Below are 25247 nucleotides of genomic sequence, written 5' to 3'. Positions count from 1 at the left end.
CCATAGGAACAGTCAGTGCTTCGAGTTTGTCTTTCATATATCCAGACATCGTTTCGATCAAGCGTTTTGTGGCCATGAGTAAGAGTAATCCGTAACCCCCCCCCCCTCTTTCTAGCGCCAAACTGTGGGAACCGAAATTCGCACTCTTGATTTCCGTTTAAATTGGGAAACTAGGAAAACCCTAATTTCCCAGAGGTCCTGGATCTCTGCGAGAGCCAACGACAAGTGACCAAATATATGGGGAAATCATGAAAAGATAACAAACGAGTTTAGAGAAAACAGTAGAACTTATTTCGAGTCCGCGTAAGAGCGTTGCGATCATTACAAGAGATCATAAAAGCTTTGGCCGCAAAGGCTGTCAGCGAGTTACTTAGTTCTAGCGGCCTAATAGTTCAAACCTAGTTGAGTCGAAGCTCGATAACAAAAGACGAAATAGATACAAAAAATGTTTTTGATTGATGTCGGACTGAACCTTGTTAAAGGCTGCCTACGTACCCCTTTCGAGGATCAAGCCGAACGTAGTTCAATTGATAGAGCTGGACAAGAGATCGAACTGCCTGGGCGAGTTCGTCTAGTAATTGAGTGCCAGTCATAGAAACCGAACTTGTCGAGAATAAAGCCTAAAGTTTCTAAGTGCAAAGAATTCCGAATCTAAAAAGCTCTCCCCTCATGCTTCTCGCCTAGGAATCCTTATATACTTGCTCTAAGGTCGGTTTACGCTTTTACTTTTCTGCCCTTAAGCCGTCATAGCAAAAAATGGAGATATTCCATTTTTTCCGATCTTTGTAATTATCTTGAAAATTCCATATTTATCCGCGGAAACTTGACATTTATCTTCCCTTGCGAACCAAGCATAAACCGTCCTACGGTTTACGGGCTTTTGGTTAAGAAATCGTAAGATGGGCCTCGAGTCGTGTCTTAGGTCCCTTTGGGCCGTATTCCGACTCGAAACGTTCATTGCGACTTCTTTCGATAAAGAACGGACTTCCCGCGGTTTTTACCGTAAAGTTTGATCGATGATTTAGAATGGCGGCAAACATGAACTGAGTTTGCTACGGTCTTTGGGAGATAGCATTGAAGGATAGACGAGAATGCATGGACTGGTGTCGTATCGACGTTTCGGAAGAGCTCGGTCACTACGTAGCGACCGAGTGGGACGGACGCTCGGTCGCTACGTAGCGACCGAGCTTTGGCTCGAGCTCGGTCGCTATAGCGACCGAGCGGGACGGACGCTCGGTCGCTACATAGCGACCGAGCAGGACAGACGCTCGGTCGCTACGTAGCGACCAAGCTTGGCTCGAGCTCGGTCGCTACGTAGCGACCGAGCGGGACGGACGCTCAGTCGCTACGTAGCGACCGAGCTGTGTGCATGCTTGCTCGCCGCGTATCGATCGAGCTTGGCTTGTCTGCGGTCCGATTGCCATACTCGAGCTTGTCCGCGGCCGATTTGGATACATGTCTGTTGCCTTCGGACAATCGTATTTAGTGGTTCGATTGAGATTTGAACAAGATTTTACCGCAAGGCTCTTCGTAAAGATATCTTTACAAGGATTACTTTTCGTAAAAATGTTCATGATGATTTTTACGGACCTTCAGAAAATAATTTCGTCGTGACCTATTTTGACCCCAACATTAACTTACACCACTTAAAACTGTTTATAATTATATGATTTTAGTTTTTCACTTGTCAAAATAGTTTTTAACCAATTTATAAATTATTTTTAAGATCAACAACACCAAATGACTTACCTGGAAGTCGTCCATACGACTTCAAGTATTTCAGAAGATTTAGACGACTTACCGGGGCTATATTCGTAAAAATGAGTTCTGTTTTTTTTTTTGTTTGGTCACAAAGAACTAGATGTATTTTCACAAGAGTTTTAGATTAGTTTTGCATTTTATTCAAGTTTGGGTATAGGTTTACATTTCAAATCAAGTTTTGAGTCATATTTGACAAATTTTCCTTAGAGAAACTACATAAGTAAACATTATTGTTGTTCATAACAAAACATAAGCAAAAGATAAGTAAACATAAGCAAAATATAAATAAACATTAGCAAAATATACGCAAAATAAGAGATTAAAAATATAAATTATGGTTTTACAATTTAAAAATAAATTTTAAATACAAAATGCTAGGTTTTAACTAAATAATAAATTATCCTAAACTAAAATTCACTAAAATTAGAATGCATTAACTTCTTCGGTTTGATTAAGGGAAACGAAATCGCCAGCCACACGTCAACTTTTCTAGTGTTTCAGAGCATTATAACATATAAAAGTTGAATTGATGGATGATGTAATCCTTTATTCAAAAAACATACAATATTCATTGGCTTATTTACAAAATACTAAACAAGATTTCTACGACAATTTGGACAGGTGTTTGCATTCCACCAACGTAAACAATGTAAATGGAATCCATGCCTACATAGCGTATTTGCTAATATGACGTTAGATGCAAATTCTTCTAAGCAAATATTACACTATGCATTCCCCATGCACAAATATGAAATTTTCCCTGAGTACATGGACTAACTGTACTTCTTGATGTCCAGTAACATCATCAACATCAAACCCCTAACTCTATATCTCTAGTACTTACATTTGGTACTGGAAATTGAGTATTATAACTATAGTTATATATTAATCTGATTATGCAGTACAATAGCACACCTACGCATATACTTATCGACACAAATCCTAGCACCAAAAAGCTCTGGTTTTCATCTAAAGAACCACTATCATAGTGCGAAGACATTTATTCATCTGAAATTCTCAAATGTTGTGATTGGGAACACAAAAACAAACATATGCATATTCTCTCTCTCTCTCTCTCTCTCTCTCTCTCTCTCTCTCTCTCTCTCTCTCTCTCTCTTGTTGATAAGGTTTCACATAACTCTGTATTTTCTAAAGAAACAAGCGAGAAACTTCACTTTGAGATGGAATATAACTAAATAAAGCCGCTTAGAGGTTGCCAATGAAATGAGAGATGGAATGGAGCCACTATGAAGAAGGTCCGGGGGGTTAAAACGAGACTTTGAGTTCATATTGGTCCTGGGTAAAATATACATCAAATCGAGACAGTGTGAGAATCCTAAACTATTGTTCTTTCATTTACAAAACATAAGAAAAAGTTAAGGAAAATATTATCAAACATTAGTAAAATATAAGCAAAATATAAGATCAAAAATAAATTATGGATTTATAATTTAAAAACTAAACTATATATATATACAAAAATAACTGGTTTTCAAATGAACAAGAACCATTATAATAAGGTGAAGACAACTAAGAAAAAACATAAGAAAAGTACAAGACGTAAGTTTAAAAGAATCGATCAGTTAAAGAACTTTGGAACAAAACTTAATTCAACTACACTGGATGGTACAAAGTTTATCAGCAGATAAAGTGAGAAAGAAAAATAGTGAAGAAATGAGCGAGAGCGAACCCTGAAGAAAGAAAACGATTACCTGATATTTGGTTTTATATTTTGTCTGTGGGTTATGAATGAGGGAGAGCGAAAGCAATAGTGTGAGAAGAAGGTTACAATCTTTTCTTAATAACTTTTTCTTGTCTTGATATATTACCACCCATGATTAATTTTTTTTAACATAACAAACCTGAAGAAAAAAAAAAGAATATGACAGATATCATCGGCTAAACTCCGGGGTTCAGTACATCATTATCAACAGTTTATCTAATTAAATATTTCAAAATATTTGATAAATAATTTTTTTTTGAAATATCGATTATTAAATATTATAATATTATTAGATTTTGAAAATAATCAATATCAATGCACTTAATTCGTATAAGATATTTTCTAGAAAAAAAACTATTTTTTACTTGACAAAAAACCCTAGTTATATTTCAGTTGGTATATGTAATGGTCCAGTTTAATTTTATACTTCATTATAAAATAATTATGATATACTTATGATTATTTGTCGGATTTTTTTTTTAAATATGGAGTGAACAGTGAAGACTGGACCATGTTTTTTCCCAACGTCTAATTCGGACCCAGTTTTTATCATCTGTAATAAAACTGCATGATGATTGCAAATTTACTTGTTTGCTGTGTGCATCAGGCCCGACCCAATATGTTTTGGCGTCCAAAGCCTAATAACATATAAATATATATTGAGTTTAGATGTAACATGTAAGGATCGAACCCACTGCCTCCTCACCTTGATATAAATTGTTTTTACCACTACACTGCAATCAGTTATTAACATTTTGCTGTCCTTTAAATATCTAATTTAATTTGGCGTCTAAAGCAAAGGCTTTACCAGCTTTATAGCCCAGGGTCGGTCCTGTGTGCAGTCCAAGTTGTGCAATGTGAGAAGTATTTAGTTTGGTTAGAAGGGTATTCCTTATCTGGACACATACAATGGTCGTACCATCCGTTACCCGACCTGCTCATCAGGCCGAACAATACCATAAAGGTCAACCTTGAGGAGAACAAGATTGTGGAGTTTATAAACTTTGACGTTGAAAATGTTGTGATGGTGACTGGAGGAAGAAAGAGAGGGCGTGTTGGTGTGATCAAGAACATAAGGGAAACTTTTGTTGTTTTTTATCAACTCACAAGGGAAGCTTTGAGACAATCCACATTCAAGACTCTACAGGACATGAGTTTACAACGTGGTCGAGGAATGTGTTCACAATTGGTAAATGAACAAGGCCGTGAGTGTCTCGTCCAAAGGGCAAAGGTATTAAGCTTAGCCTCATTAAGGAAGCTAGTGTTGAATCTGAGTTTGGTTGGCTTGGATTAGATGAACAAAACTCGATTGTGGATTATTTTAAAGGTGTTTTATTGATCAGAAAAGAGTGAAGTTACAATGTCCGTGAACAAGAGAAAAACGTAAGCTGGCCCTTGTTAGAGTGTGCCGGAAAATTACAAGTCAACGAGAAAGAGTAAGACTAAGTAAACTCTGATTTCTAGCCGTCAGTTTCTGTGTGTTCGAGTTTGTATCCTCCTCCTAGTCTTTCTTGTCCTTTTTAATAAATAAAGTCCTCTTTTCTTTGCCTAGGTCAGTCTAATCTAATGAGGTGGGCTGGGCTTAACAGGCCAAGCAGCTGGGTCGAGTCTTAGGACTATCGAGCCGAGCTTGTGGCACCGAGTAGAGTCGAGATATCGAGCCGATCTCGTGTGTCGGGCTCACTATGCCGAATAATGTTGAGCTGAGCCGATTTTGTGGTCGAATCCCTTATTTTATGGGTCTTGTGGAGGGATCCAATCTATCTACAACAGTTAGGGATTCATTTTTCTTAGTTTCAGAAAATTAGGTTATGTTGAATTTTACGATGGAATGTTCAATTGTCAATAACTCATTTTAGAGGATTTCTAAGCATGTTAAGCTTGACTGATACTACAAGAACTGAGTAAGATTCACATAATAGTACACATTCTTGAACATGAGTGATATTGCATTCACCATGTCTATCAAAATGTCTGAAAAGACCATCGAAGAGACGTCTAATCTAAGATGAAAGGAGAATTGGATGTACATGACTCCCGTCTGTGGGATCGTTACATTCAACATCTTCCAGAAAGCAAACTCTTATAAACCAAGAACTCGACGACGTAAAAATGAAAACCTTTAATATTGTTGACCAACCACTTTGTACATCATGCAATGTTGCTTGACAAGATGTGTTACCTTAAGTACAAACTGTTACAACATCTGTTATAATTAAAAATCTGGAGGGAGGAAGGGGGAGGGAAGCGCTGCTTACCAATAATTATATTTTGAACAAATTCCACACAAAGTAAATGGCAAACCTTCATATGAACTATGGAAATATACTTTATCTTCGTATAAATACCTTAAAGTGTGGGGGTGATTGGCAAAAGTTGTGGTATCGCCATCAAAGAAAGTCACTGTTAGACCTAAAACAGTGGATATGCACATAAATAATGGTAGTGCCTCGATTTCTGGTATTTAAATCTGAAATATCAGATATTCATAAAAATACAGTAATAGAATCAATAAATGCATCTTTCTTCGTAAATATTTTCCCATGCAAGGAAAACAAAGTTCAAAACGAATTCAAGAAGAAAGAGATGACGATAATGTCTTAGAAATTGAGACAAATGTTGATATCTTTAAATGATATTTCAGAAAATGAAAGATGAACCTAGAAGGAGCAAAATAGCTCGAAAGGAAAAATTTTTTGGTGAAGATTTCTTAATGGCATTTTTAGTAGAAAATGATCCAAAAACTTTGGCAGAAGCTTCGACTCTATCATGCAAAATTATACATGGTACTTGACGGATTTACCACCTGGCTGCAAAGCATTAGGGAGTAAATGGATAATAAAACGAAAACTAAACCCTGATAGAACATCTGGTGGTAAATACATGGCTTTGACTATTTTGACACTTATTCTCCGGTAAAGAAAATAACATCAATAAGGCTGATGATAGCAATCACAACTTTAAGAGGCCTAGAAATCCATCAAATGGATGTAAAAATCGCCTTTCTAAATGTTAATTTAGAAGAGGAAATTTATATTAAAAACCTTAGGGTTTTGTCATTCACAAATCACAGGAAGACAAAGTGTGCCGACTTGTAAAGTCACTTTATGTGCTTAAATAAGTTCCTAAAAAATAGCACGAATAATTTGACAACACAATGATGTCAAATAGTTTTAAAATTAATGAATGTGATAAATACATATACTACAAAAATATGTATGTTTTGCTATATCTATTTGTAGATGATATGCTCATTATTGGAAGAAATAAAGACATCATCAATCAAACAAAAAACATGCTCAAAGAAAATTTTGAGATGAAAGACATGGGATTAGCAGATGTTATTCATGTGGTTAAAGTCACAAGAAATTCAAACGGAATTATCTTAACTAAATCTCATTATGCTCAAACAATATTAGAGAGATTTAAAAATTACTCTAATGGCACGACAAAACTCCGTTAGATCTCTTACTTCACTTGACAAAGAATCAGGTCAAGCGGTTTCACAAAATAAGTATGCACGTGTGATCGGAAGTCTAATGTACTTGACCAATTGTACTAGACCAGATCTTGTGCACGCAGTAAACATAATGTGTCGATATAGACCAGATCTTGCGCATGCAATAAACGTACAGAGTCGATATACAAGTAATCCAAGTCATATGCACTGTATAGTTATAATGAGAGTACTCAATTACTTGCGCCATACCAAAGCTTTTGGGCTTCACTATGGTAAAGAAACATCAGTTTTAGAAGGATACATTGATGCTAACTGGATATCGGATTCTAAAAACTTAAAATCCACAAGTAGATATGTCTTTACACTAGGAGGAGCTGCAATATCTTGGAAATCTACCAAACAAACAGTGTTAGCCAGATCCACCATGGAATCTGAGTTCATAGCCTTAGACAAAGCAACAAAAGAAGCTGAATGGCTAGGAAATATTTTGGATATATTCCTTCGTGGGAGAAACATGTTCCAGCTATATGCATACATTGTGATAGTCGATTGATTAGCTAGCTATACCTCGCGCTCAAAATAATTTCTACAATGGTAAATCTCGTCCCATCAGAAGACTACATCAAATTGGCTGAAAATCTAACAGATCAATTCACTAAAGGTTTGCCACGAGATATTGTTGCTCAATCATCAAAAGTAATAGGTTTAGAGCCTATAACGAATAATGATGCTTGATTGCAACCCTACCTATCATGACCGGAGATCCCAAGACATAGGTTCAAAGGAAAAACTAAACTAAACAAAATCTACCAAGAGCACTTTGAGACAGAGTATTCTTTTTCCAGCTCCTAAGATGATAAAAGTTCTAACGAATGTGAGTAGGATAAGCATAGACTTGTAATGATTCCATAGCTTTTTAGGCGGAGTATTACTCAATACTTGTCATGGTCAATCACCTAATGAGTGTGAAATAGAGTCGTTTCTTGGAGAATGAAGGTAAGGCTATATTCTTTAAGTTCACTCATGAAAACCAGAAATTGTTCAGGACCACAATTAACACAATACATAACTAAGTTCTATGAGAAAATGAAGATGTGCTATGCATGTTATCTCAGTCTACATTAAACACCAGTTGGTTTAAGACATCATGTTCACCTCCTGGTAAAGTAAACCCGACATATTGTTGAGATGAAGCAATAAAGATCAAGAGTAAAGGCATGAAGAATCAGAACTATGGAAACAAGAGGGAAATAGCAATTTGAATCAAGCCATGCATACAGTTTGCCCTAATCCGTACAAGAGTGTCTTGGAAGGCAATCAAGGGTGTGAGCGTTTTTAAATGTCTCACCATCAGTCTCCATAAGATCTGGAATAGTTTAAACAAGTGGGAGCAAGTGGATGGATCTGTTGGAGCTCAAAGACAAGCCAAAGTCACATGTTAAGCTAAGGATGTAAGAGAAAGAGGAGATGTCACTTTCATGGCTCAGTTGAGAGTGACTTGATCCCATGCTGTCTCCATTTGTTTATTAATTCCTATTGTCTCATTAAAAACTCTTGTATCTACTTATGTAACATGTATGAGAACTTAATTAAGTAAGGAAAACACTTTCCTCCTTCACTCTCTCTCTCCATCTCTCATGTTCTTCATCTAGTTACTTAATCCTCTCAACTATACTTTGATAAATCACAAAACTCACATGGTATCAGAGCAATAAGCTCTTGAAACCTATTTACTTCCGCAAATCTCTTTTCTACTCTGTTTAATTCTAAACAATCCCTTTTCTTTTTACACCATTCTTTGTCTTTCTCCATTGTTCTTGAACTGTCTTGAACTGTTCTTAATGGATTCAGGGGAAAACTCAAAAATGGTTGTGCTTCCTGTTACTCTTAAGGGAGCTAACTATCTACTGTGGGCAAGGCTTGCTAAAAATGCTCTTGGGGCAGAGGACTCTGGGAAGTAGTTGAAGAAGGCAAGAACCCAAAGAAAACCACCCTAGGAGAGGATGGTAAAGAAGTTGTGGTCATTGAAGCTGGCGACAAGAAGAAAGGTCAGGAGGACCTCATGGTGCTTTCTATCCTCCTGTCCAGCCTTGAAGCCTCACTCCAAGAAGCTTATGCTTACTATGAAACTTCCAAGGAGTTGTAGGATACACTTAAGAAGGTGTATGGCAACCAGTCTAACATCAGTAGAGTATTTGAAGTCAAGAGGGCTAACAATACTCTCAGTCAAGAGGACACTGACTTTGATAAATATTTTGGGAAGTTTAGATCCTTGTGGGCCGAGTTGGAGATGCTTAGGCCAGGAACTGTTGATCCAGATGTGTTGAATGAAAGGAGAGAACAAGACAAGGTCTTTGCACTACTCTTCACTCTCAATCATGGATACACTGATTTAATCAAGCACATTCTAAGAGGAAAGGAACTTCCATCTCTTGAAGAAGTATGTGCTCAGATACAAAAGGAGCAAGGATCAGTGGGCCTTTTTGGAGGCAAGCGAGACTTAGTTCTAGCAAACCAAGCTGAAGGAGGGCACTTACAAGACTGAAGAAAAGAAGGTGTGGATTTGTGATCATTGCAAGAAGAAAGGTCATGGGAAAGACAAGTGCTGGATACTCATCCCCATCTCAAGCCACAGAAGTTCAGGCCATCTTACAATGAGGCAAGAGCCAACTTCTCTGGTGATGTAGGCGAGCCATCTACTTCAGGAACCATTCGCTCAGCCAATGCGGGTGGTGGGGGAAAGGCCTTGGCGTCCAGCAGCAGTACTGCCATGAGAAACAATCAAGATGAAGCCATCAGACGTTCTGACATTGAGGCTCGCATCAAGATCCTTAAGAACAACTCTGGTAACACTCTTGGTACTTCTTTACATGCTACAACTAGTGGTATCTACCTGAATGCTTTAACCAGAAATCAATTGATTAAACCATTAGTTATAGATTCAGAAGCTAGCCATCATATGATAAGTGATCTTAACTTGATTAAAAGCATTGTCCCTGCTCTAGGAAATGTGATGATAGCCAATGGTGAAAGAGTACCAATTAAAGGAATATGTGATCTTAAGTCATTTGACTAGACTCAAAAGCTTTCTATATGCCTAGTTTCACCTCAAACTTGTTATCAGTTAAAAGGGCTACTAATGACTTGAATTGTAGTGTTACTTTCACTCCTAACAATGTGTACTTTCAGGATATTGAGAGTAGTAGGTTGCTTGGCAAAGGTGTTACCAAGGGAGACTTGTACTTGCTTGAAGACACCAAGCTCTCAACCGATTTATCTTATGCTTTAAGTTCCTTTTCTGATTTACCTAAAGATGTATTATGGCATGCTAGATTAGGTCATCCCCATTCTCATGCTTTGAACATCATGTTGCCTAGTATTTCCTTTAAAACTGATTGTGAGGCTTGTATCGTAGACAAACATTGCAAAAGTGTGTTCTCTAGATCAAGTACTATTTATGAAAATTGCTTTGACCTTATACATTCTGATGTATGGACTGCTCCATGCATATCTAGAGAACATCATGAATATTTTGTGACATTCATAGATGAGAAATCGAAATATACATGGATCACATTATTGCAAACTAAGGATAGGGTCTTAGAAGCTTTCATAAACTTTCAAAACTATGTAACTAACCACTTTAATGCCAAAATAAAAATTCTTAGATCAGATAATGGAGGAGAATACACAAGCAATGCTTTTAAACAACATCTAGCCAAATGTGGGATGATTCATCAAACTAGCTGTCCATACACTCCTAAGCAAAATGGTGTGGCTGAGAGAAAGAATAGACGTCTCATGGAAGTTGCAAGAAGCATGATGTTTCATACTAGTGTGCCCAAACAATTTTGGGGAGATACAGTGTTGACAGCATGCTATTTGATCAACAAAATCCCCACCAGAATCCTCCAAGATCAGTCTCCCTATGAGGTACTTAACAAAAACAAACCATCTATAGAACATATGCGTGTGTTTGGGTGTCTTTGTTTTGTATTGATTCTAGGAAAAAAAGGGATAAGCTGGCGGCTAAGAGCACCAAGGCAGTCTTCATTGGATATTCTCCACACCAAAAGCGCTACAAATGCTATGTACAAAAGACTAGGAGAGTCTTAATATCCAGAGATGTCAAGTTTGTAGAATCCAGAGGCTATTATGAAGAACAGAGTTGGGATGAGTTGAAGAATCTCTCCCAATCAGCCTCACATAGAGCAAGCAATCTTAGGAGAGTAATGGAGAGCCTTGGAATCCAAATGCCGCAAGAAAGGGTGGAGACTGTGCCTGAGGACGTTCAACAACCTACTGAGGCTAATACTGATGACATTAGGACTCCTCACCTTGATCCTGAGGGGGACAATCAAGCTGAACAGAATCAAGAGAATTCAGCAAGTCATGATCAAGCTGAGCATCATGCGCAAGAGGAGCAGGACCATCACATTACTCAAGAGGAGCCAGTGGTGAGTTCAAGCCAGCCTAATGATAAAGTAACAACTGAGGACAATTTACAGCCAGAGCAATATCATCACACTACTCAAGAGGAGCCAATGGTGAGTTCAAGCCAGCCTAATGATCAAGTAAGAAGGAGTACTAGGATTAGAAAGCCTGTTGATCTAAACTGGAAGAACAACAGAGTCTACTTCAACTCCCAAGCTGTAGCTCATCCTATACAAGCAGTGTGCTCTCTAGCTCATTATCCCCAAGAACATGTGGTGTTTATTGGAGAATTGGATCAGGAATACATTCCAAAATCTTATGAGAAAGCTATGGAGCATGAGGAATGGAAAGAATCAGTGGACAGTGAGACTAATGCCACGATCATCAATGCTACATGGTATGAAGCTGAACTACCTAAAGGCAAGAGGGCTGTGACAAGCCGCTGGATCTTCACCATCAAATACAATGCTGATGGGACAGTATAAAGGCGCAAGACAAGACTAGTAGAAAGGGGCTTCACTCAAACATATGGAGAGGATTACCTACATACCTTTGCACCAGTTGCTAAACTCCACACCATAAGGATAATCCTATCTTTGGCAGTCAACCTAGAGTGGGATCTATGGCAAATGGATGTGAAGAATGCTTTTCTACAAGGAAAACTAGAAGATGAAGTCTATATGAGGCCACCTCCTGGCCTAGAACATCTAGTAAAGCCTGGAATGTTCTTAGACTCAAGAAAGCTATTTATGGGTTAAAGCAATCACCTAGGGCGTGGTATCACAAGCTTAGCACCATACTCAATGGGAGAGGCTTTTTAAAATCTGAAGCAGATCATACACTCTTCACTCTCACCAGCAAACAAGGAATTGTTGTGATTCTAGTTTATGTGGATGATATCATCATCACAGGGAGTGACAAGGAAGGTATTCTTTTAACTAAAGCTTTTCTTAGATCATCTTTTGATATCAAAGACTTGGGGAGAATTAAAGTACTTTCTAGGAATTGAGATATGCCGATCTAAGGAAGGGTTATTTCTATCCCAAAGAAAGTACACACTTGATTTTTTGAATGAGGCATGTGATCTAGGAGGAAGAGCAGCCACGAATCCACTAGAATATGGGTATAAGGTGATGCATGAGGGGGAGATTGAAGACAAGCCATATGCAGATGTTAAACACTATAGGAGAATGGTGGGAAAGCTGATATACCTCACTATCACCAGGCCGGATGTATGCTTTGCAGTTTACCAAGTGAGCCAGCATATGCAAGCTTCCAAGATACACCATTGGAACATGGTTGAGAGGATCCTAAAGTACCTAAGAGAGGCGTCAGGGCAAGGAGTATGGATGGGATGCAAAAAAAGCACAGAGATAGTTGGGTATTTTGATGCTGATTAAGCAGGAGACAGAGTGGATAGGAGATCCACCACAGGCTATTGTACCTTTATTGGAGGCAATCTAGTCACTTGGAAGAACAAGAAACAGAAGATAGTGTCACGCTCAAGTGCTGAAGCAGAATATAGGGCAATGAGGAAGCTCACTAGTGAGTTAATCTGGATCAGAAACTTACTTCAAGACTTGGGTATAGAAACATCATCTCCAATCACCATGCACTGTGATAATCAAGCTGCAATACACATAGCCTCCAACAATGTGTTCCATGAAAGGACCAAACACATTGAGGTGGACTGTCATAAAGTTAGACAGGCTGTGGAACAAAGGATCATTCTACCTTGCTACACAAGAAGTGAAGATCAGTTGGCAGACATCTTCACCAAGGCCGCAAGCACCAAGGTTTGCGAGTTCATACACTCTAAGTTGGGACTCGTGGATCTTTCATCACACTGATCCTCTTAGCCATGAAGTGTTCTACTCTTTTTCCTTGGCTTGGTTTTTATCCCTTGAGGTTTTTCCAAACTAAAGGTTTTAATGAGGGAATGCTTCATGGTTTCCAAGCTTTGCCAATTCCTATTATCAAGCTTGAGGGGGAGTGTTGAGATGAAGCAATAAAGATCAAGAGTAAAGGCATGAAGAATCAGAACTATGGAAACAAGAGGGAAATAGCAATTTGAATCAAGCCATGCATACAGTTTGCCCTAATCCGTACAAGAGTGTCTTGGAAGGCAATCAAGGGTGTGAGCGTTTTTAAATGTCTCACCATCAGTCTCCATAAGGTCTGGAATAGTTTAAACAAGTGGGAGCAAGTAGATGGATCTGTTGGAGCTCAAAGACAAGTCAAAGTCACATGTTAAGCTAAGGATGTAAGAGAAAGAGGAGATGTCACTTTCATGGCTCAGTTGAGAGTGACTTGATCCCATGCTGTCTCCATTTGTTTATTAATTCCTATTGTCTCATTAAAAACTCTTGTATCTACTTATGTAACATGTCTGAGAACTTAATTAAGTAAGGAAAACACTTTCCTCCTTCACTCTCTCTCTCATTTCTGAATCTCTCTCTCTCTCTCTCTCCATCTCTCATGTTCTTCATCTAGTTACTTAATCCTCTCAAATATACTCTGATAAATCAGAAAACTCACACATATATTAACTATGAATGGTTCAAGGCTTAAAAATGCCACCAACTAAAACACAGTGAATATTTTGCAAACACTCTCGATAAGTCTATCTAGTGTAGTCAAGATTAGTATAAGTATAGTAACTAGAGTCTATCGAATGTGCATTTAGTCTGCATATGTTTAGAGTCATTTTTATATTCATGTGGAGCTTGTTGGATCAATTAAAAAGCCATGAGATTTTAAATTAAATGTGAAAAGAAATGGTCAATGGGCCAATCTGTTTTAAGCCTATTTGGTATAAGTGAAGAGAAGAAGAATTGTCCCACATCGGAGAAGTTGAGAAGAGAGGAACAATATAGTTATGAATGCTCAAACGGCTTCAAAAGATAGGATGGTTCCCCACGTGCGAGCTGCCGTCGTCGTTGTGCCGGTTCGGCTCGGTTTGGGTTTGGGATTGGGCTTGGGCTTGGGAGAATGTGGCCCCATGGCCACTACAAAATATTCTTTTGGGCCCAATTAAGCTCTACGTTTTTGTCCAAAAATAGCATGCATTTTTGTTTTAAACGATATGTAGTTCGTGATAAAACAACATGCTTTCTCTCTTCTTGTCGATAAGTTTAAACGAGAAAAGCTCTTGTGGAATAAGTTTCGTAACGCCTCATCTCCGACATTTTCGCGATATTTCCGCTCGCTAATGTGCGCACACTCTGCATCATTTACGGAAAGTGGCTCGTCTTCTCCTCTTTAAAAATTTGTCTCCTTCTCATTTTATTTTTCACGTTTAACACAATCAAAACCAGCAAATCTCCAGCGTATGTCTAGAGAATATTTCATAATATATCCAGTTCGTCGAGATGATCACAAATGACGTGTGATTCGTCTTACATGGTTGTATCATTGGACTTGGTATTTCGCTAGTTAAGAAAAGAAATTGTATCTCAATTCCATGTCTATTTTTGAAAACGTTTTCATAGCGCTTTTCATTTCGTCTTTTGAATCGTTTATTTCTTTAACATTGCTTTTATTTATATTGTTTATGTCAATTTCCGGCTTCTACACATGAACAAGTATAAAATACAAAATAGACATACATAGAAACTGTGCACGATGGATAGAGAAAATCAGTTTCAATCACTCTTGCAAGTCGAATCACTCATGGTATTTGGAAGGAACTTAACGTAGTCGGCCGTATCGCTCACGTTTTTGTAGCTCACTCTATTGACAAAGAAGTCAGAGCTGCACAATCTCGCTCAATCTTCACCTTGAAAGCACACAATAGTGATCTGTAAGCATGTCCGTCTAACGCGTGTAGCCTCCCCTGTTTAAACAGAACCGACCACAAAATGCTCTGTTTTGTTTTCCCCTTGGAACTGGGAATGTTTTTGTTTTGAGCACTGCAACTGTTATCTTAATTGGAGAAGCTTTGCATTTGTGATCCAAATTCTCAATTGGAGAAGATTGATTGATTGGCCTTGTAGAAATATACATTTAAATCTTGTAACATTTCTTGCTGGCAAAGCATGTGTTTCGGCAGTAATAAAGTGGTTGAGTCGACAACAGTTGTTTCTCAATTATAAAACATAACAAGTCTCTGCATTAAACGTTTATGAATACAAGGCCTGCAAAAAGCAGAAACTCATGCAACTTTAGGAACGAAGACTGATTCGGAGTTGGGCACTGTGACGGACCGCAACAGCTCTAAGGAACAAACAAGGCCTAGAAAATGAGAAAGCAAGGTGTTGGCCGATGCCTGCACAAAATGGCTCTCAGGTCAAACAATGTCTCCATCAAAAGGTCTTAAGTAGAGGTTTTACCTGAACGAGGAAGACATCGAGGGCAAGAACGGGGCTGTATCCTTGAGAGACTCCTTGGTAGAAAGGGTTTGCTGAGGTTGTTAAAGCCTTTGCAACTAAAAACCCAACCGTTGCTTGCATCCCGAGAATTGCAGCTCCCATTCCAAGAAGGTTAACCATAATCCCACTTCTCAAACCTTTCACAACATCAGCACGAGGCGGGGCCTGAACCCAATACAAGTCTCTAGTGAGCAAATCAAACAAGCCAACTTTTAAATACAACGAACACACTTAACCTTGGCAGGGTCACCGGCAGTTCGACGGAGCCTCTCAGAGAGGCGAATATAGCCAAAGGACCAGAAGACAGAGACAAATGCAGCAGCGATGCCACTAGCGGTGGCGTAGAAAGTAGCAGGGGAAGTGGGTTTGCCAGTTACAACAATGGAGAAGGATAGAATGACAGCAGCCACAACAGTTGAGACAAGCTGCCCCCAGAAACCAATACTCCCAAGCCTCTTGAAGTACCTTGAAGTCTTCTCTAGTCTCTTTGCAACCTGTGAAACCACCACTTAAAATACTCAATATAGAATCGTTCATCACTTTCAACATTATTATTTCGATTGGGCAAATAATTTCTCAATTCATCACTTTCAAGAAACGTTCACCTGAGCGAGTTTTGCCTTGTCGACTTCATTATCAGCTGAAACTGAAGCAGGAGAGGAAAACGCCACCGTGTATGGTGTGAAGCTAGGTTTAGATCCTCGAATTTGGAAACCGTAGACCGGTAGAGATGACGGAGACTGGTAAGAAGAGATGGTGGCTCTCCTCTTCGGCGAAATGATCTGTGTTGGAGCCAAGCCGAGTGGATTAAACAATGGCAGGTGGCGATTTGAGAGGCGTTGCTGGAAACCTGGCCGCATCGCAACGGCGGATACGCCGGGGAAGCTCGCCGGCGGCAAGAGTAGTGACCGCATGTTTACGTTTGGGTTAAAGGGTAAAGTTGCAGATTCGTGCTTTTTAGGCTTTCGTTTATGCTGTTGCAGTGGGCTTTCTAAAGGGCCTTTGGAAAGAATACTTTGATTTTCCTCTTTCTTTCGTTATTTGTTTCTGGTCCCAAGAATATTTTGGATTTTATTTTATTTTTTCATTTTTTTCAATGTAACGAATGTTAAATTTATTCAGAAATTCGGTATGTGCATCAAGTGAATCATATTTCTAAATTTATTATTTTCTAACAAAGACTGCACTTGGTTCTTATGGTTTTCTCTATAATCATTCATGCTAACTGCGACAGCATTGGAAGTTCTTTATGCCTACGCTTATTTCGTTCTCTCCACTATGAATGGACTACACATTGAACGGCCAATTGGATACAAGTGAGAATTCACTTGTTGTGTAGCATCTTTATACCTCGGACTAGCTCTAAGCACATTTATCCAAAACCGAAGAACCGAAAAACGAGGTTTGGTTCGAGTTTTGATCCTATCAATTATACTAGTGGATCTTATATCTCTAGAATCAAAAATCTGAAACCGAATAGGAACTAAACCGAGAGCCGAATGGGTACCCAAATTTCTATAATATAGTTTATATACTTATAAATATGTAAACTATATTTAATTTTAAATTAATCGAATGATTTTAAAAATATTATTTATAGCTTAAAATGCAAAAGAAAAAAAACAAACTACTATAATACTTTTTATCCAAAATATTTTAAATTATTTGAATTATCAGAAAACTTGAATTTTGACATTTAACCTGAATTAACCAAACAACAAAACCGAACCCGAACCAGATGATATCCGAAATTACCTCAGATATAAGCCAGTTTCCAACTTTGTTACCCTAACCAAACCAAAAATTGAAATAATCAAACCGAAACCGAAGTAAACTTTCTAAATACTCGAATGGATCCTAAACATCTAGAACCGAAGAACCGAAAGAACAGAACTGGAATCAAAAGAACTGAACCGAGAACCGAATGCACATGGCTACCTCAGATGAGTAGGAACAGTTAAAAAATGGTTTCATGACTCATCATACGTAGATATTTCAGAGGATAAAAGTATAGCTATGTTATTATTTTACTATTAGCAACATCAGTGATCAAACAATGATTGAAGGAAAAAAACTCTAGCAAAGACCCATTTACACATCACCGGAGTTTCAACCTAGCTTCTTTCGTTTCAATTTGACGGCCATATCCACCGTCACTGACTTCAATTCACACTCCAAACTTGATTTAATTACTCGCTGACCTTCATTTGAAGGTTCCTCACTCTCAAACTCAACTATGGCGTCGAGGAAGGTTCTCTCCCTTGATATGATCTTGGATGCGGCTAATGTCTCTGATGTTGTGAGTGATGTTACTGTATATCTAGGGTGGTGAACGAGCAGACTCCACTTCCAAAATAAATCCTCGACCAACATAACGGGCATATTGCTTCACCTCAAGCTAAAATTATGGAATCTCAACCTGGAAGAATTCCTTTTGTTCAATCTATGAGAGCTTCGTTGAAACCACATCATTTCACACCTTCCCCTATCCCTCCAGAACCGGGAACTCCAAGGCAAGGAGTCACAGAAGCTGTAAAAAAGATAGCTTCTTTATGGCCAACTATTGGCAAAGATATCTCAAATAATCAACCCCAGATGAATGGTCTGGTGCTACCAGTGGAAAATACTCCACCTCCAACTCTCAAGGATAACAAAATCCTTCATTTCCCATGGCCAGCTCGCATGAACCAAGCTTCGAGAAATCTATTTTGTGATGTTGAGCCGATACAGATTGGATGGCACACCTCAAGTGATGATTCTTAGACTAGGCCTTGAGAATAAGGAATAATAAATTGTTGTCCAGTTCCATTTGTGTTCAATCCCACCTAGTGGTCTCATGCATGATGTATTGAATAGGTTATGGGGTCGGGGATGTAGGATAACTTTTCGGAAGCTAAGTGACTCTTTGTTTTTGTTCCATATTCCCCATGAAAATACCCGTAAATGGGCTATTAAACGGGGAGTATGGCACATTGATGATTGTCTTCTCTTTATTTCTTCTTGGAGTCGTGTGAACTCTTTCAAAATTTCTTAAATTTCTACTTTACAGGTGTAGGTTAACCTTAAGAATATCCCCGATTCATGCTACTCTAGATTAGGTTAGTCATATATCATCTGGGTTGGGAGAGTCAATGCTTAGTCACAATCCTAGTTTAGATCCATAAAATATGGGGGACGCTAAGATATTAGTTGAGGTCGACTTAGACAAACCTTTTTCGAAACTAATTGTGCTTGATGTCAAGCAAGGCAATATATATTTGGTTGAGGTTGAGTATTCTTGGATCCCAACTACTTGTGAAAGATGTAGAGCTCTTGGTTATAAAGAGAAGAGGTATATCCTTCCTCCTAATCCAAAAGATTCTGTTCTTACAACTAAATAAACTCATGTATCAAGTGAAGAGGTTTCAATGGTGGATATAACTAAATTGTTGCAAAACTCTTCTGAAACAATAGTGAGCACATTGAAGCCTAATTCACACTCACCTTCCCATCAAGCATATGAGATCACTGAAAATGATACTGCCACTACACAAGTCAAAGTTGTAACTGCAACTACGTTTACACGTTCACATGAGGTACATTTCCTCCTTGCTCAAATCTTGAAAACACTTTGCCTATGTTAGCAGTTGGAAACACTGCTCTTTCTCAGTCACATGTTGTGGAAGAATTTCCATCAAAATTAATCACTTTTGAGTCCTAAAACCTCTAAAAATGATCAATCAATTGGTTCTGACAGTCCTCTCACTTTAACCATCAACAATTCCATATGGAGCCAGAGATTCCGGTAATCTATGGAAAAGGGACATGTTTTGATGAGTTTAGAGAGACTTTTAGTTATAACTTAACTAAAGGAGGAAGAACAACTAAGCCAACCCAAAAGTTACAAGATATGGAATGGACTAAAGTTAGTGGAAGAGGCAAAGGCGGTCATCGTGGCCGAGGAAACCATATTCTCTAGTTAGTTTTTTATCGCTTGGCTTCTAATATTCACAGATGGATCTTTCACTAGGATCTTGTTTTATACAATACTTGTTGCAAAAAAATTCAAACTTATGGATGAAAATTCGTTGTAATACTTTATGCCTTTTAATATAAAAACCATTTATAAAAAAAAGTATAGCTATGTTCTATTTTATTTTTACTCTTACATAATAAATGATGGATGAAAATTATGTTCCTGAGAAAATGAAAGGGATCACAAATACTTCTAAATTTTTTGGCTATCCGCTCCTCATCCACTTTTAATTGTGGTCTATGTGAGCTAGAACACATAATAGATATTTTTATAACTTTTTATATTGATTTATATAAACAAGAAAAAGTTTTTATGAATAGAATTTACTAAGAAAATTTAGCCGAGCTTGATTTGTATTGATTTAGAATCTAAAGATTATAGAATCGGCATTCGATTCAGGTTCGAATATTTTGGTATTGGGGTCTAGAACCCGTTCGGGTATTTTTTAAATATCGGACCAGGTTTTGATATTTTTAGTTCGAGTCCAGTTATTTCGGCTTGGGTTTAGATATTTAAATTTTAGAAAAAATCAAAATTTGCATTGCTCAATTCTCTTTTACTTAGAACTTTAACATTAACTTAACTTATTTTCTAATTTAGAAGGTTGGACAATTAATAGATTTGAAGATAAAACTTTGAAATAAAAAGACGTTAATCTAATATGGTTGTTGTTTTGAATTTTTGGATGCAACTTTTGTTAATGCATGAACAAGAAGCTTGACATGCATTTTCAGTGAGTAGCAAATCACCTTGTCGGCAACTATTTGATATTATCTGATCTTGATCCATGTGCAACACCATTATAATAAAAGGCGATGCTTCTCTCTCTTGGATCTATTTAGTCTCTTCCGTTCTCCGTTAATAGTTTTGTATGCCTCACTCAACTTTCAGAAACTGTTTTGGATTGTTCTATGAAATTTGTTCCGTAAAAATTTCTGTAGTTTGTTTAAAGAAGTTTATTTAGTAAACTTGCTTTGATTTGAATTACGAAATTTTTTCTGTAAAAGATTTTTGAAGTTAGTTTAAATAAGATTGTTTTGTAAACTTGCTTTGATTTGCTTTACAAAAGTTTTTCCTTAACAGATTTCCAAAGTTAGTTTTATGGAAGATTGTTTTGTAAAACTGTTTTGATTGTTTTACGAACGTTTCTTGTAAAAACTTACCGAAGTTAGTTTTACAGAAGATTGTTTTGTAAAACTGTTTTGATTTGTTTTACGAAAGTATTTCTTTAAACACTTTCGGAAGTTAGTTTTACGGATGATTATTTCGTATAACTGTTTTTTGTGTTCTACAGGTTTTATGAAAGTTTTTTCCGCAAAAAATTTCCGAAGTTAGTTTTCGAAAGCCAGTTTGCAATTTTTTTTTGTTTCGTAAAAACCTTCTGAAAGAAAGTTTTCCGGATAATTCTTGTTCGCACAAAAATCTCTTTATTTCTTTTCTGAGAAGAAATAGATGGAGTTTGCAGTCCTCTGTTTCTTTGTTCAAGTTGGCACGGGTATGTGGATTGTTCTCTCGACATTTCTTGTTTATTCTTGTGAAGGATATGATTCTCGGGTGATAATAGCCGTTGATTTCGTTAGGACCGGTTTTGACCCAACAGCAAGGGCAGAGCAGAAACAAAACATAAATTCGCTACAAAAACTCTTTGTAACTTAGAACTTAGGCTTTATAATTTCAACTGTTTGCGCACAAGCTGCGACTGAAAAGGAACTTTAGGTTTGGGTGGTTAATCTAGCTGAACTTTGAAGCTTTACTGCCTTTGCATACTGTTCAGTTGTAATATCACTTTCAGACGAGCCTCTTGTATGTTTCCTTTCTTGAACGCTTCTGCTTAAATTTGGAATAAAGAGTCTATTTGTTATTTGTTATTTTTTACTTAGAATAATTTTCATGCCATATGTTGTCCCTGATTACGTGTAGTTGGTTATTGCAGAAAATCCGAATCCCCTAAAAAAAATATTTCTTTTTTTTTATAAATTTGTTTGTGCGAGTTTTGGGCTCACACAACCTACTCTATGAAATTAAAGTAATGTGTGTTCCTATGTACGTGTCATCTTCCATATTGCTGCTGGTGATGTACTTCTCAGGGAATACGATTCTGATTATATTCTTCTAAGATGAGCCAGAACACAGAATCTGACCATGTCTTCTTCAGTGTCTGAAATCAATCTACTGGAAGCGAAAATATACTGTAAGCTTTTGAGTTCGGAAAAGGCAGACCATTCTTTGCTTCATTCACCTTTAAGAATTTATTCCCTACAGCCTTTCTTCTAGTGCATATTTGCCTTTGTGCTTGCTTTTACGTTCAGCAATTTCAAACTTTTTATTCTCTCATTTCTTTCTCATGCGGCTTATAGCTTGAGATAAGCTCTGTTTCTTTCACTATATTTCAGATTTCTGGAAATTTTCTTTTCTTTTTCAATATGGGAGCTAGATTTTCACGTATAGCGAAAAGGTTTCTTCCCAAGTCTAAAGTAAGGATTTTGATGGTGGGTCTTGATGGTTCAGGGAAGACTACCATCCTTTACAAGCTAAAGCTCGGTGAAGTTGTCACAACAGTGCCTACTATTGGTATGTTTTCGTTAGTACTTTTGATCATTCTATGTGGATGATAGCTTATCTGTAATCCGTAGATAGTTAACTTTTTCACCCTTGATTGTGTTTGCATCTGTGAGAAAAACAATCTTGATAGCTTGATAAAATTCTTAACAATGTTCATGGTTCTTCTTTTTTACCATGTACAAAGGGTTCAACCTCGAGACGGTAGAATACAAAGGCATCAATTTCACTGTATGGGATATAGGAGGACAAGAGAAGGTAAGTTCCATATTTATTTAATCTTTTACTCGTCTCTCTGAAACTGGACTAGTCCACACAAAAACAGGGCCATGATTTACTCTAGTACCTCTCGACAAGTGTATAAAACAGATTTGTTTTATTTTTTCTTTATTTCAAGGCTCAACATGTTTAGTTATATCCTTATGGAATCTTAAATCGTTTTTATTGATCTGCCAAAATTTGTAACAGATTCGAAAATTGTGGAGACACTATTTTCAGAACTCGCAAGGACTAATCTTTGTGGTGGATAGTAGTGACAGTGCAAGGTTATCAGAAGCTCGTAATGAGCTGCATCGAATATTAACCAATGTAAAATCATATAGAAATGCTCTTTCAAGTGTTAATAAATTTCTCCTCTTTCTCTATCTTTACAACTTTCTGTATTGATTAAAAAATGTACAGAATGAACTACAGAATGCATGTGTACTCGTCTTTGCGAACAAGCAAGATTCAAGAAATGCTCTACCGGTGGACCAAGTTGCCAACAACCTTGGTCTGCACGGCCTAACCAAACGCTGTTGGTAGTTACAAAACGTGTTCTGTTGTTCTTTCTAATTTACAATATATTTAGAGGTAAGAGAATGAACAATAGTGTATATTTATGATTGGTGCAGGTTTATACAGGGAACATCAGCCATCACTGGGCAAGGCTTATACGAAGGACTTGAATGGCTCTCCAAAACTATACCTAACAAAACTGAACGATCTAGTTCGCTTGGTAGTTTCCGAAGTGATTCCTCTGAGAGAAGGCTTGTACGAGGTGTGAAGTATTAAACTATTAGTAGACTATATTGTCTTCTAAGTTCTATGTATTTGTATGGTTATGGCCTTTTGTTGTTTTTTCATGTTTCTCAATGACTTGTTAAGAACCGAGATTCACTTCTGATCAATCCTAACCGCTCTAGTTCAATTGATTTGTGCTTGATTCGATTTCGTTTATGATCAATCTAAAGCAATAGAGAACACACGCAAATTGTTTACCTAGACTTCGTTTCCTACTGTCTGGGGAGAGATCGAAACTCTCAAGCTTTTCCACTATTAATCGATATGATACAATAACGAAGATGATACCGAGATTGTTATTGTTTGCTCTCTGTGGCTATTACAAGCTTCTACACAAGACATATACCGGAGAAAACTATCACAGCGACTACAATGAGGATGACTCTTTTTCCTCCAGTGAGTCTTCCAACGCCAAAAACTAATAGCCTAAACCGGAGAAAGAGCTTGGATCTCAAAAGCTATGAATACTTCAGGATCTCTCTGTCTTGATCACGATCTTTCTCTCCCAGCTGTAACCGAATCTCCTTGTATATTGCTTTCTTCTCTCTGTTTTGGATAATCTCTCTCTCTCTCTCTCTCTCTCTCTCTCTCTCTCTCTCTCTCTCTCTCTCTCTCTCTCTCTCTCTCTCTCTCTCTCTCTCTCTCTCTCTCTCTGTATCGTGAAACCTTTATATGAGGAAGACAACTTAGTTTGTTACTCTCGGGTCCTACTTGTAACAAACTTTCTCCAGCTCAGCATGATCTCGTAAATGGGTGGGCTCTTATCAGGCCAACTCATTCTTATTCTTTCTATTAAACACGATAAGTCTAGTAATGGTCCAAGACTAAAACGGCACATCATCCATAAATCTCCACCTTGACGTTTAGGTCAAAACACAAAGAACATCCCACCGAAACTCTACCGTTCCGACAAAACCAAGAACCATGCCGTAAACACCACCACACAGTCTCACTGATTCCACTGGACAATACGGATCCAACAACGAAACACTTCCTCCGCCTATTGAACCCGAACACCAGCTTGTTGCAAGTCTAGATCCTCTCATCTTCACCACTGAAAGGACAAGATCTCCAACTCTTACTCTTCCGGAAGATTTAAAGTTTCCTGACCCTCCAATTGTTCATCTGAACACCGCAGAACCAACCGTGAATCTTCCAGTAGCAGCTGAAACTCAGCCACAACAAACTGCCCTTGAAACTGTAAGTGAATTTCCTCTTTTAACTCTAACTTGAATTCTTGAGAAAACTGATACTGATTTTAAACTCAGATGACGAACACATGAATCTCTTTGGAGAAACACCAGTAACCCCAGCGTGAGTCTACAATCTTCTTTATCCTTTGGTAGTTAATTCGTTGTTTATCCAGGAACAAAACACTAACCCTTTTGTTCTCTGTTGATACATGTACTCAACCGGTGAGAGGGCTAAACAACAAAACCATCTCGGAGTATGTTCTGGCGCGATCAGGCAATGACCCCCAGCGTTACGAGAAACTTCTCGAACGTATGATATACCTTGGATTTGACCCATTTTTATCCATGGTATATTAGTATTTTACTATATATATATATATATCTATGTTTTCTACTCTTCTAGGTATGTTTTCAGGTTCAGGTGCATTTCGGAGTAAAGCTATGACTTTGGAGCATTTTGGAGCTTAAAGGACATTTCACCCGAGCTGACCACTTAGAGGTCGATGAGAGGAAGAATAATCGATCGATGCGCATCATTGCTGACGATCGATATCAGGAAATTCTTCGACAGATGAAGATTAATATCGATCGATGTACACAAGTACTATCGATCGATGTCGAGACACCAGACGCGACATTTTAGATTCAGCAGACTTAAAAACCAAGGCCA

At 37.8% G+C, this 25247-nt stretch overlaps 2 protein-coding genes and 1 long non-coding RNA gene across 5 annotated transcripts; 2 read left to right on the top strand and 1 right to left on the bottom strand.

The window, feature by feature from the left end:
- Positions 1 to 15378: 15378 nt before the first annotated feature.
- Positions 15379 to 16767, bottom strand: LOC103828482 (protein TIC 21, chloroplastic). The gene is made up of 4 exons (XM_009104084.3): positions 16354 to 16767; positions 15985 to 16242; positions 15710 to 15913; positions 15379 to 15645 (listed from the first exon to the last, which is right to left on the bottom strand). Exons 1-4 carry the CDS (start codon positions 16660 to 16662, stop codon positions 15532 to 15534), a joined length of 885 nt encoding a protein of 294 aa, XP_009102332.1. The 5' UTR covers positions 16663 to 16767; the 3' UTR covers positions 15379 to 15531.
- A 975-nt stretch (positions 16768 to 17742) lies between these two features.
- Positions 17743 to 23515, top strand: LOC103828483 (probable ADP-ribosylation factor At2g15310). Of its 2 annotated transcripts, none has more exons than XM_033275380.1 (5): positions 17743 to 22334; positions 22510 to 22580; positions 22791 to 22910; positions 23016 to 23122; positions 23216 to 23515. In XM_033275380.1, the coding sequence occupies exons 1-5, from the start codon at positions 22187 to 22189 to the stop codon at positions 23373 to 23375; spliced, it is 606 nt and encodes a 201-aa protein (XP_033131271.1). In that variant the 5' UTR covers positions 17743 to 22186; the 3' UTR covers positions 23376 to 23515. The 2 variants fall into 2 exon arrangements, with proteins under 2 accessions (XP_033131271.1, XP_009102333.1); XM_009104085.3 differs by having other exon boundaries at positions 17762 to 22334; positions 23004 to 23122.
- Positions 23516 to 24182: 667 nt separating this feature from the next.
- LOC117126671 lies at positions 24183 to 25054 on the top strand. Of its 2 annotated transcripts, none has more exons than XR_004449364.1 (3): positions 24183 to 24584; positions 24653 to 24925; positions 24993 to 25054. It is a non-coding gene; the product is annotated as an uncharacterized LOC117126671 (long non-coding RNA). The 2 variants fall into 2 exon arrangements; XR_004449365.1 differs by having other exon boundaries at positions 24653 to 24887; positions 24981 to 25040.
- Positions 25055 to 25247: the final 193 nt, after the last annotated feature.

This window comes from Brassica rapa, chromosome A07 (assembly GCF_000309985.2).
Source record: "Brassica rapa cultivar Chiifu-401-42 chromosome A07, CAAS_Brap_v3.01, whole genome shotgun sequence".
Lineage (NCBI taxonomy): Eukaryota > Viridiplantae > Streptophyta > Magnoliopsida > Brassicales > Brassicaceae > Brassica > Brassica rapa.
Note: the sequence above shows the minus strand (reverse complement) of the source record. Positions and strands in the feature narration are given on the sequence as shown.

Excerpts from the sequence above, each read along its gene's own strand:
- LOC103828483 (XM_009104085.3), top strand. The coding sequence starts at position 22,187 with ATGGGAGCTAGATTTTCACGTATAGCGAAAAGGTTTCTTCCCAAGTCT. Across the intron at positions 22,335-22,509 it reads CACAACAGTGCCTACTATTG|GGTTCAACCTCGAGACGGTA; the intron begins GTATGTTTTCGT and ends CCATGTACAAAG. Across the intron at positions 22,911-23,003 it reads TGCATCGAATATTAACCAAT|AATGAACTACAGAATGCATG; the intron begins GTAAAATCATAT and ends AAAAATGTACAG.
- LOC103828482 (XM_009104084.3), bottom strand. The coding sequence starts at position 16,662 with ATGCGGTCACTACTCTTGCCGCCGGCGAGCTTCCCCGGCGTATCCGCC. Across the intron at positions 15,914-15,984 it reads CTGCCGGTGACCCTGCCAAG|GCCCCGCCTCGTGCTGATGT; the intron begins GTTAAGTGTGTT and ends TATTGGGTTCAG. Across the intron at positions 15,646-15,709 it reads TCGATGTCTTCCTCGTTCAG|GCATCGGCCAACACCTTGCT; the intron begins GTAAAACCTCTA and ends CATTTTGTGCAG.